We start from the raw sequence: 9,983 nt of genomic DNA, 5'->3' as shown, positions 1-9,983 counted from the left end.
CGCTTCCATTAAATCCCCTTATCGCTAAAAGTAGGAAATTAAAATAATTAGGTCATTTGATTGACCATTGTTGCAACTATTCCTCCCATCAGAACCGTTCCATCTCAACGAACTATATTTCAAATGGTCGGGAAATCGATAGGCTACAAATGAACACGAGTTGGGAGGCAGGTCGAAGACGTTTGCTAGTACCTGCATCGGTATCATTCTCAAAGATGGAAAACGATAGATGCGCTGGAGCGTCGGATTGAAATCATCGCGATAAGATAACCGTAGAACCAATCATTACTTCCACACAGATTTCTTCAAGGTGAATCTCACGATAGGACGCATTACCCTATATATAAAAACTCGGATGAGACAGTCTGTATATCGTAGTTCGCTGATCAAACGTGTGATACAAGTGGTGAACCATGGCATTCGCGAAATTCTTGCTGATCTCCAGCCTGCTGGCTGTCGCCCTTCAGGAGATCCACGGCCACGGGATGATGATGGACCCTGTGAGCAGGAGCAGCGCCTGGAGGAAAGGATTCGACGTCGAGCCGAATTACACTGACAATCAGCTGTTCTGCGGGGGATTCAGTGTAAGGATTGCGTTGATATTTTGGAGGCGTTTCTTCAACGGCCACTTTGCTCGGAGCATTACGACTTAGACTGAGCAGTGTCGTTGGTCTCTCGCGCCGGCAAATAGCAATAATTATTCTAGTAGATCTAGACGACAGTTGACTGGAGAGTGTCAGTATATTTAATCGCTGAAATCTCTGATCGCCTCTCCTAGGTTCAGTGGCAGCAGAACGATGGGAAGTGTGGCGAATGTGGTGACGATTACGCCCTTTCTAGGCCCAGGCCGAACGAAAATGGTGGCATTTATGGAACTGGAGTGATTGTCGAGAGGTAAGTGCACTTTGCTTCCCTTCGGTCGCCAGTCGTTCATTGCAGACTGAAAATTAAGGGGCACACCACCTTGTTGGCCTAATAGAAGGGGTAAATTTAAAATTTGCTTTCTCAGGTAAGGGCTCGCAGCCCCAAACGCGACTGGAACATGAAGAATAAAAAATTCTTATGCCAACTTTAAGAGAAATAGATTGTCTTCGATGTAGCGTATGATTTTTTAATAATTGTAATAACTAAGGAAATGGCGGCTTCGTAAAGAAATTTTTTTCACTGGAAAAGGACAACTTCGGAGACTTATAAAATTTCACAAATTACAATGTGGTAAAAATCGTACGCTGCATTAAAGGAAATCTATTGTTCTTAAAGTTGAAATAATTCTTTTTATTCTTTATGTTCCAATCGCTTTTGGTGCTGGTGGCCAGCTGCCAAAACATGACGGTAGACGATGTTCTACAACTTCACCATTTTAGAACTTTAAGTAATAAATAATGTATGAAAATAAAGTTAAAATGTTGCCTAACATCTTCTAAAAAGATCCCGATGTTTCACTGAAATATTACCTACCTGAGAAAGCATATTTTAAAATTACCCATTCTTGTAGGCCCACAAGTTGGTGTACCCCCATAAGGGAGGAATCTCGTTCTTTAGACTAAAAACATAGCAAGATTTGGGATTTTTTTTTTAAGAAACCAGCGATTCCATTCATCTGAAATTTGGACCATGTTTTGATGCACCTTTGAGGAAGCTGCAGTTTTTTTTTTAGTAATTTTTAACCACGAATATAGTAATTATGCATGATCGACCATCACGCCGCGCAAAATTCGCCGGCCGTTGGTGTGCATGATATTTATCTACCAGGTAATCTGAAACAGAAAAATGAAACGGCGTTTTACTTTATACATATGTAGCTTGAAATTGATGAAGCAACAAAAAACAAAAAAATTTATTGAGCAGTGTGGAGAGTTTTCAAAACTGAAAGGTCTGAACCTTTAATGTTTGCAATCCAATTTTGCGTCAATTTTCTTATGTAACAAACGAAGTGTAGAACTTAGTGGTATTCTGGTTAGTCAAATTGAAGCTACACATGTACAAAGTAAAACGTCGTTTCATTTTTCTGTCTCAGATTACCTGGAAGGTAAGTATCACACACACCAGCGGGAGACGACTTTTGCGCGGCGTGATGCATAGCTTCTATATTTATTATTAAAAATTAATAAAAAAAAACCTACAACTTCCTCAAGGATGCATAAAAACACGGTCGAAATTTCAGATGAATCGAAATACTAGTTTCTTAACAAAAATTCCTAAATTTTGCTATGTTATTACCGCATAAAACAGGATTGCCCCTTAAACAAATAATTCGTCACATCTAAATTCATCAGGAATCCTAAGTCCGCAAAAATTCCAAATAACCCTCGAACTTTGAAAAACGCTATTCCAAAACAGTGAACTCATTCCTCATTTCACCTATACCCTAAATCACAGGTCGTCAAGATCTCCTCTAAGATCCTCGAAAGCTCCCTGAATAATCCATCTCTTCTTGTTGCAGGTACACTCCGGGCCAGACGATCAACGTGAACGTGAAGTTGACCGCGAACCACCTCGGGGCCTTCACCTTCCAGCTGTGCCAATTGCAGAACGCCGAGGACGAGGAAACAGAGAGCTGCTTCGAACCGCTGCAATTAGAAGACGGCTCCTACTCCTTGCCAGTGGCCAGTGGTGAAATGAACTTCGACGTGCCGATTCGTCTGCCGAGCGACGTGACTTGCGAGCACTGCGTCCTCAGATGGAACTACCGCTCGGGAAACAACTGGGGCGAGTGCGACGACGGCAGTTCCGCGCTGGGCTGCGGGCCCCAGGAGACCTTCAGGAACTGCGCCGACGTCTCCATCCTCGAATAAGCGAACCCTCGCTCGGGATCCTGACGCCTCGCTGGAGGAACGAGCACTTTCGAAGCGCAAGCCTCGGCTGGGACGTGGACCAATCCGATCTCATTCCACTCCGAAGCGGTCCTCGCCTTTCAGATTCGACTATTAGTTCAAGCAAATCGTTATCGGTAACCTCCTCGGGGACGTTGGCGCAGGGGTGATCGATGGGCCAGCGTCCTTGTGGAACTGGAATCTCGTAAGGGCTCGCAGAATCGGCTTCGATGGACTTTTAGAAAAGGATGAATACTTTGTCGATCTTTCACTCTGTACGGTTGAATAACATAAAGCTTTGGATACATTCAAGCAGACTAAGTGCATGCGCTCTTCCTTCTTTACCTTGACCCTGGGCGCTATTTACTCCGAGGCTTAAGGGGAGGTTCCGGTCTAGAGCCCCAAAAATAGGCGATCTTTAGGAATTAATTAAAGGAAAACTACTATATATAATTTAATGGGTCTTTTTGCATTGTGTTAAGGATATCTTAGATTATAGAAATGTATTTTTTGTTTTATAATTAATCATTACAGACGGCACTGGGGAGTCGTTAAAGTCAAGGCGTCAAAATATTGATCCAAATCGGTGGGACCTGTATCCCCAAAAGTTACTATCCGATTCGACTGAAACTTTTTTTATTTTGAAGAATATACTTCTGGCTAGGGGGGATGTTAGAAAAAAATGCAAAATGACATTTTTTAAGAAAATAACAACACTTGACGTTTGAAATCACGTTTTCCCTATATTGTTCACCCTTTCAACGCCTTTGAAAATTATAAATTTTCAATTCTTTGTATTTTCTTCTGGTTTCCCTCCTAGCCAGAAGTATATTCTTCAAAGTAAAAAAGTTGCAGTCGAATCGGATAATAACTTTTGGAGATACAGGTCCCACCGTTTTGAAAACACTGTTTCGAGAAAAACGCGTTTAAAGTTTTACGTGGGCGCCGAGTGGCCGGTTGTTGCCCATGCATTTGCCGCTACTCAAATGCCTATAACATCGAGAATTATACGAATCTCAACAAATCCCTTTAAACGCGTATTCCAAAAAGATTGAACATTCGAAAAATGAAATAAAAAAAAATCGACTTTTAGACCGGAACCTCCCCTTAAAAGATCGGCAAGGAGCCGCGAGGGCGGGATCGCCGCGAACGACTGACAAGCAGCTGTTCCAGGGCCGTTAAATAAATCGCGCGTAATTCGGCAGCCGTAATTGCGTCATTAACGGCGGCACCGGGCGAAACGTAAATTCGCGTGCAACGGTAATTGCAACGAGCTCCGCCAGCGGTAAATTCGGCCGTGGCGCAATTACCGTATCGTTGCACTTCGATGCAACCTTCCCGATGATCTATATTCCGTTCGAATTCGGGGCATTGTTGCTGCGGAATGGAGCAGCCCGGGGAAGCGCGCGCGTTTAAAGAATGCTAATGGTAAGTGAGCTTCGATTTACACGCGACGTGCGCGCACACGTCATTGATAATAAATTAGCAAAGTAGAATGATCGATTCCCGGAACAGTCTAATTATCAGTCTGGAGCAGATGAACGAATCGTTGGACATTAATCTACGCTGCGTCTTCGCAGCTTTCGCGAGCTGCTGTGACAGTAGTGATAGATAGTCCGTCGCTGGTAATAGATTCGTTAAGCGTTAATTGCCTTCTAATTCGTTCCATGTCGTTCGAGTAGGAAGAGGTGCTGATAAAATCACAGTCTAAATCGAACGGAATCGAGGAACAATGGATGTCGATTGTTCGCGCGTTCCGAATGCGCGCCTGTTCATTGTTCGAGCCACGTGGTGGAACGCGTAATAAATAATGCAACGGGGAGATAAAACCAGCGACTGATAATGCGGCCTGCAAATTAACGGGAAGCCTGTGCATGCAGATTGCCCGGCACGCTTTCACCGAATCTCCGCCTCTCTTCGGCATCGATCTTGGTCTTCCGAGCGTCACGCTTCCATCTGATCGCTTCTCTTCTTACGTGCGTTTTTATCCGTTCTCCCTTATCGCAACGTTTGCGGGGAACTTTGCGGAATATTTTGTAATCGGTGCACATTCTGCAACTTTTTCCACTCGGATTAATATCTACCCAATTCCGCGCAACACTTTTCCTTTAATTATAAGTGCACAGAGTTTTCTAGACTTCCTTCCAGAATTGAATGAGACCAGGTGCGCCTATTGGAACTTGGCTCACTGTCCGTGACAGATTTATCTCGTTAATCATCTGGGATCCCTTGAATTCTCTTGCTAATTGCTCCCCGACAGTGGCGGATTTGAGAGAACCTGGTTTAGGGGGTGGATTTTTTTTTTTGCTTTAAGCGATGGTAATACTCTTAGAGAATATATTACTAAAGCTTCGCGTTGAAATTCGATGTATTTCGGAAGTATCAGCAGTTATGCGTCGCGTAGTGTCTATACACGCGCTCGGCCAGAAACCGTAAACTTTAAAACGCTCTTTCTTAAAACTGCATTCTTCAAGTTGGCGGGGAGGTAGAAGAAAACTATTCGACCGGTCGACTTTTTCCAGGGCTTTCTAGTTAAATAATGACCACCTATCGTCGGCCAACTAAAAGCATTTATAAAGAAATTAAATTAAACCATACTTTTCGCGTAAGAACATGGAAGGTTTTTCCTCGGAACCGTAAATTTCCTTTTAAAGTCCCACAATTTTGTAAATTTTAGACTTCTTTCTTATTTCTTTAGTTCGTTGACAATGTAACTTCATGAAAACTAAGAGAAATTGCAATTTGATTATTTTCTTATAACAGGGAAATAAATAATACGATATAATAATTTATTTCATACTTTCTAAAGTTTTTGCAACTTACTTTTTCAGGTAACAAACCGTTCTTTTTGTGTCGGGGTTCTTTTAATACAATGGCCCTGATCGGTGTTAACCTGAATTATCAATGATCACTGATAATGACAGTGTTAGATAACGCGATCAGTGTCGAGCAAACTGTGCCTTGAATTTGTTGCACGCCCACCTCGGAATTATAGTGAAGAGCACGAGAAGCACGGTGGTTGCAAGTAATTCGTCATCGAAGCTGAGGATACAGGAACGCTTCGGGTAATTAGAATTCAGTGGCACCCCTAGCTAAGAATAATCGGGCTCATTGCGATGCCAGTGACAGCCGAAACGCGGCGATCCTCGAAACCGATAGACGCCCAGGAAAATCCGAAAGGTGTGTAGAGGTGACTAACGCCTCGTGTTGTAAACGGGAATGGGGATCTTTGTGCATTGTGCCGGATGCGAACGTGACTGTTGAACCTGCACCTTAATCCAAGCACGAAGAATGGAAGAAGAACAGGGGATCCATTGAATTCATTAAGGGAAACACAGTGCGTAACGCAGAAGTATTAAATTAAATTTATATTCGAGTAATCGAGGATCGCGTAAGATAGCGTAGTCGGAGCGATTCTCTGACGTCGTAGATTTCGAGTCCAGTTCATCGGCTCTGTGACATAAGATACTGACGCACAGGGAATAGAGATCATTGCGAAGGTGAGTGAAAAATTTCTTCATCCGAAGTTAGTCGAGCACGGCCTCAACCGGACTCCAATTCTATACCGGGTGACTCATTCCGTAGGGCAGTGGTTGTTCAGCTGGGGTCCGCTGTGTATATAATATTATTATTTTAAATTCGTATGGAAGCATTTCAATAAAAATATTATAATGGGTATTATAAGGAGGGAAAATTATATGGAGTGTCAGTGGCGCGTCCACAAGAGGGCCAAGGGACTCTGGCCACCCCCGAAGAAGGGGCTTTGTAAGAAGAAAGGAAAACTGCATTTTATTCTTAAAATAAATTCTTATAATCACCTAATGAATTTTATTGAATTTGCATTAAAAATATTTTTAACCCTTCAACTCGGCGCTTGAGTGCGCCATTGAGGAGTAGGGTATCTATTTATCTCCTCCTTCCCTCCAGAGCAATTTCAGACAAATATTTTATGCACTTTAGAATTTTAAGTTTTGAGGGTCCGCGAGGACAAAAGGTATTTAAAGGTGGTCCATGGTAAAAGAAAATTAAGAACCGCTGCGCTAGAGTATTCTGTTCAGTAATCTCGTTACGCAGGCTTCGAACGCCTCCATTTAATTCCGAACAGGACTTAATAATTCAACGTGGACTAAAAATAGCTTGCCCAATACTTCCCGAGATGGATGTAGGCGTTTGATAGTCCATAGTTTGGAAGAGGCGGAGTTTGCTAGCACTAGCCCAATTACAGCGCTAGAAATAGTTTTAATTACTAAGTACCTAGTTCATGAAAACTTGAAGAGATTGCGGGAAATAGTATCTCGGAGGCATCGGTACGCGTAATCGTTAAGGGTCGTTAAGAGAACAGGCAAGCAGAGTGCTGGTGGTTCCAGGAACGATCCCCCGCGTTCGAGTTAACGATCAGTTGCAACGAAAACCTGGCCAGCGCCCGCGGATTCGAACCTACGAGCTCGCATTGCCTCCTCAACGTCCCATTGTGATTTTGCAGAACTGTCTCGAGGCGTGTCGTCACCCTGACCCACTCACGCTTTCACCAGAAGGAGCTTTGCACACGTGCCACACCGCTGTCGCAATGGGTAAAAAGTCTGAAGAAAAGGACTTCAAAATTTACCCAAAAACTCAGGCTTAATTTTACGATTTTTTTTTAGAGGTTTCATTAAAAGAATAAATAAAACAAAATGTTAGCGAAGCTGCATTTCTCAGCAGTGGCCTAAGGAACCTTAAAAATCATAAATAATTTACTGCAAAAATAATCTTAAATAAATTTGTTCCTGTACTTTATGAACTAATAAATCACGTGTAGATAGGGTAAACTGCACTGATGCTGGCACTGCACTAATCACTGGCACTCCTGATTAAAAAGTGCAAGCTTAGAAAGTACTTTTTTACAATTTCTTATTTTTCTTTCACTACAACACTGCAAAGCCCAGTAGTTGAACTACACATTTTACATCTGGCAACACCGCAAAGTGAGACAAAGGGCTGAGTTTTGGGCGTTTTCTTAAAATTTTGATTAGGGGTAGGTAAGTATATTTCGTCGCTTTATAACTAAGTAATGGATTGAAATACAGATTTACTAAGTGTTGTAGGACTTGTAGGTATTTAATAGCGAATGAAATAGTCTGTTTAAAGCACTTTAAACTTCGTTTTAAAGTACATATGTTTTTCTATGTAACCTCCAATTTTAGGGTGCCAATGATTGTACTTTTACGCCTATTTTTGTTTTTCATTTAATATTTTTAAAATAAAAGACTTAATAGGTGCTCAAGATGTTTTATTTTAATGAGAAATCCATAATCATTGATAATAACTGAAAATTAAAAACTTCAGAATAAAATATAGACATTCCAATTGGGATTTCCGCTTAAGCTGCCAATCGTTGTACAGTTTACCCTACTAATTAATAAATATTTTCTTTTATTTTTTTAACAAAAGCCCCGAAAAAAATCCTAAAATCATTTCCGCCGCGACTGGAGGTATGTAACCCCTTTGACCGTAGCAAAATTACAGCTTACAGTTCGAGCATCTGCAACTGGGGAATCAGTTCGAGGAAACTTCCTGTGACTCCGCGTCGTTCCGGTTGGAAATACCCAAAGGAGAATGACTTCGCGCACAGTTTCGCAATCCCCTGGACCATCCTGACCAACAGATCCTCGTTTCCCAAGAATCTACCTTGCCCGGCGTTTCGATGCACGTCAAACTCCAAGGACAGAGTGCCCATCAAGCGCTCCCCCTTCAAAAACGAATTAGGACAAGCAGCAAGTTCCCCACGGAGGAATCCGAGAATCGAGGGCACGGTCGATCCGAGAATTTCCTGTTCCCCGAGTAGACCGCCTACCTGCAGGAGGATTTTGCCTGGTAATTGCATGCACCTCGAAAGTAGAGCGTTCCACGTGTTAGCCAATTAGCCACATAGCACGAGAGGACTTCATTTGCCAGCATTTGTCGCGTCGGTTGTCACTGGCAGCATAAAAATCTGTCGAAATAACGAGTTTCAAATTGATGCACCGGGTCGTTGCGCCGCAGCGTGCAATTTCGAGGAGCGTGCCCGTGGCTCGAACAATTGCGTGTTAATTGGTTCGCGGAGAAGGATTTTCAACCGTGTAATATTCAGGGAGATCTGCGAAAGAATCGCCGCAGCTGTTTCGGGTTCTATCGGGTTAGGCTCTGCGAGGAGAAATTGGCTCGGAGGACGGTATGTGGGACATTTTGTTCGGGCAGCGTGGTGACGGTCGATAATGCATAAAATGAAGGAGTGCATCGAAAATACAAGACAGCGGCCACTTTACTTTCGATTTCACCGCTTTCGCCTCGAGACATCGCGCTTGACGGACTAATGTCGACCTTAGAAGAAAATCGTTCGGTAGCTGCCTGGAGGAAAGCGATTCCACGGGGGAGTCGGTAGCAAGTTGATGAAAATTTGTGGGATTGTTCTTTGTAACCTTCCTGATGTGCTCGAAAAAATTTAAACGAATTCACTAAGCGGCTGCTGAGTTGTAACGATTTTAATTTGCACCGATTTTACACGTACTCTTGTGGAAAGAGACGATCTTGACGGATGAAACAGCTGAAAAAAATTTGAAGAAATGGTATCACTGTTTTCAATTTTTTTGTACGTGTAGTGTATGGATACGTGAAAATATCTGCTAAGTTTCAATGGTTTTCATTGCACCGTTTTCAAGAAATAAATTGTAACGAGAGAATTTTGAATTCTGAGCATTTTCACTGCCAAAAGTGTAATAAATAGTGCTTGAAAAAGTATTTGTAATTATTATTATTAATAATTACAGTGTTTAAGGGGTCCCACTTCATCAGGGGCCCGCAGGGCAAGCTGACACCCTGGCCAGTTCTGATCTTACAGTAAATCGGTGGAAAAATTCGTTCCCTGACTGTCAAGTGATGTCAGGTGTACAGAAATATCTTTTTTTACATAGCTACTTCTATTTTTCCAGGAAAGTGGCAACAAATCATAGGTAACCAAGGAAAATACTTAATTAAAAAAAAACTTCTAATAGGTATATTTATACTTTTAAGGCTTTGCTCCAATAAAGCGAACGAACTTTTGCATCGACCTAAGGGAAGGCCGAACTACTTAGAAGAATCTATACCGCTCTAGCCTTCATCCGTCCTCTCACAGAGAAGCCAAAGGATGTTATAAAAAATCGCGCCACCACT

General features: G+C 42.4%; 1 protein-coding gene across 1 annotated transcript; it reads left to right on the top strand.

Annotated features, from left to right (window-relative positions):
* Positions 1–363: 363 nt before the first annotated feature.
* On the top strand, positions 364–3,134 carry LOC143367809 (uncharacterized). The gene is made up of 3 exons (XM_076809985.1): positions 364–584; positions 779–894; positions 2,444–3,134. The coding sequence occupies exons 1-3, from the start codon at positions 414–416 to the stop codon at positions 2,793–2,795; spliced, it is 639 nt and encodes a 212-aa protein (XP_076666100.1). The 5' UTR covers positions 364–413; the 3' UTR covers positions 2,796–3,134.
* The last annotated feature ends 6,849 nt before the right edge of the window (positions 3,135–9,983 follow it).

Source organism: Andrena cerasifolii, chromosome 4 (genome assembly GCF_050908995.1).
Source record: "Andrena cerasifolii isolate SP2316 chromosome 4, iyAndCera1_principal, whole genome shotgun sequence".
NCBI classification, from domain to species: Eukaryota; Metazoa; Arthropoda; class Insecta; order Hymenoptera; family Andrenidae; genus Andrena; species Andrena cerasifolii.
The sequence above is the reverse complement of the archived record's forward strand: the minus strand, read 5'-3'. Positions and strand labels throughout refer to the sequence as shown.

Bases quoted from the DNA above. Each gene is read 5' to 3' on its own strand.
- LOC143367809 (XM_076809985.1), top strand. From the start codon at position 414: ATGGCATTCGCGAAATTCTTGCTGATCTCCAGCCTGCTGGCTGTCGCC. The intron at 585-778 runs GTAAGGATTGCG...CGCCTCTCCTAG, and splicing joins TGTTCTGCGGGGGATTCAGT to GTTCAGTGGCAGCAGAACGA. The intron at 895-2,443 runs GTAAGTGCACTT...TTCTTGTTGCAG, and splicing joins ACTGGAGTGATTGTCGAGAG to GTACACTCCGGGCCAGACGA.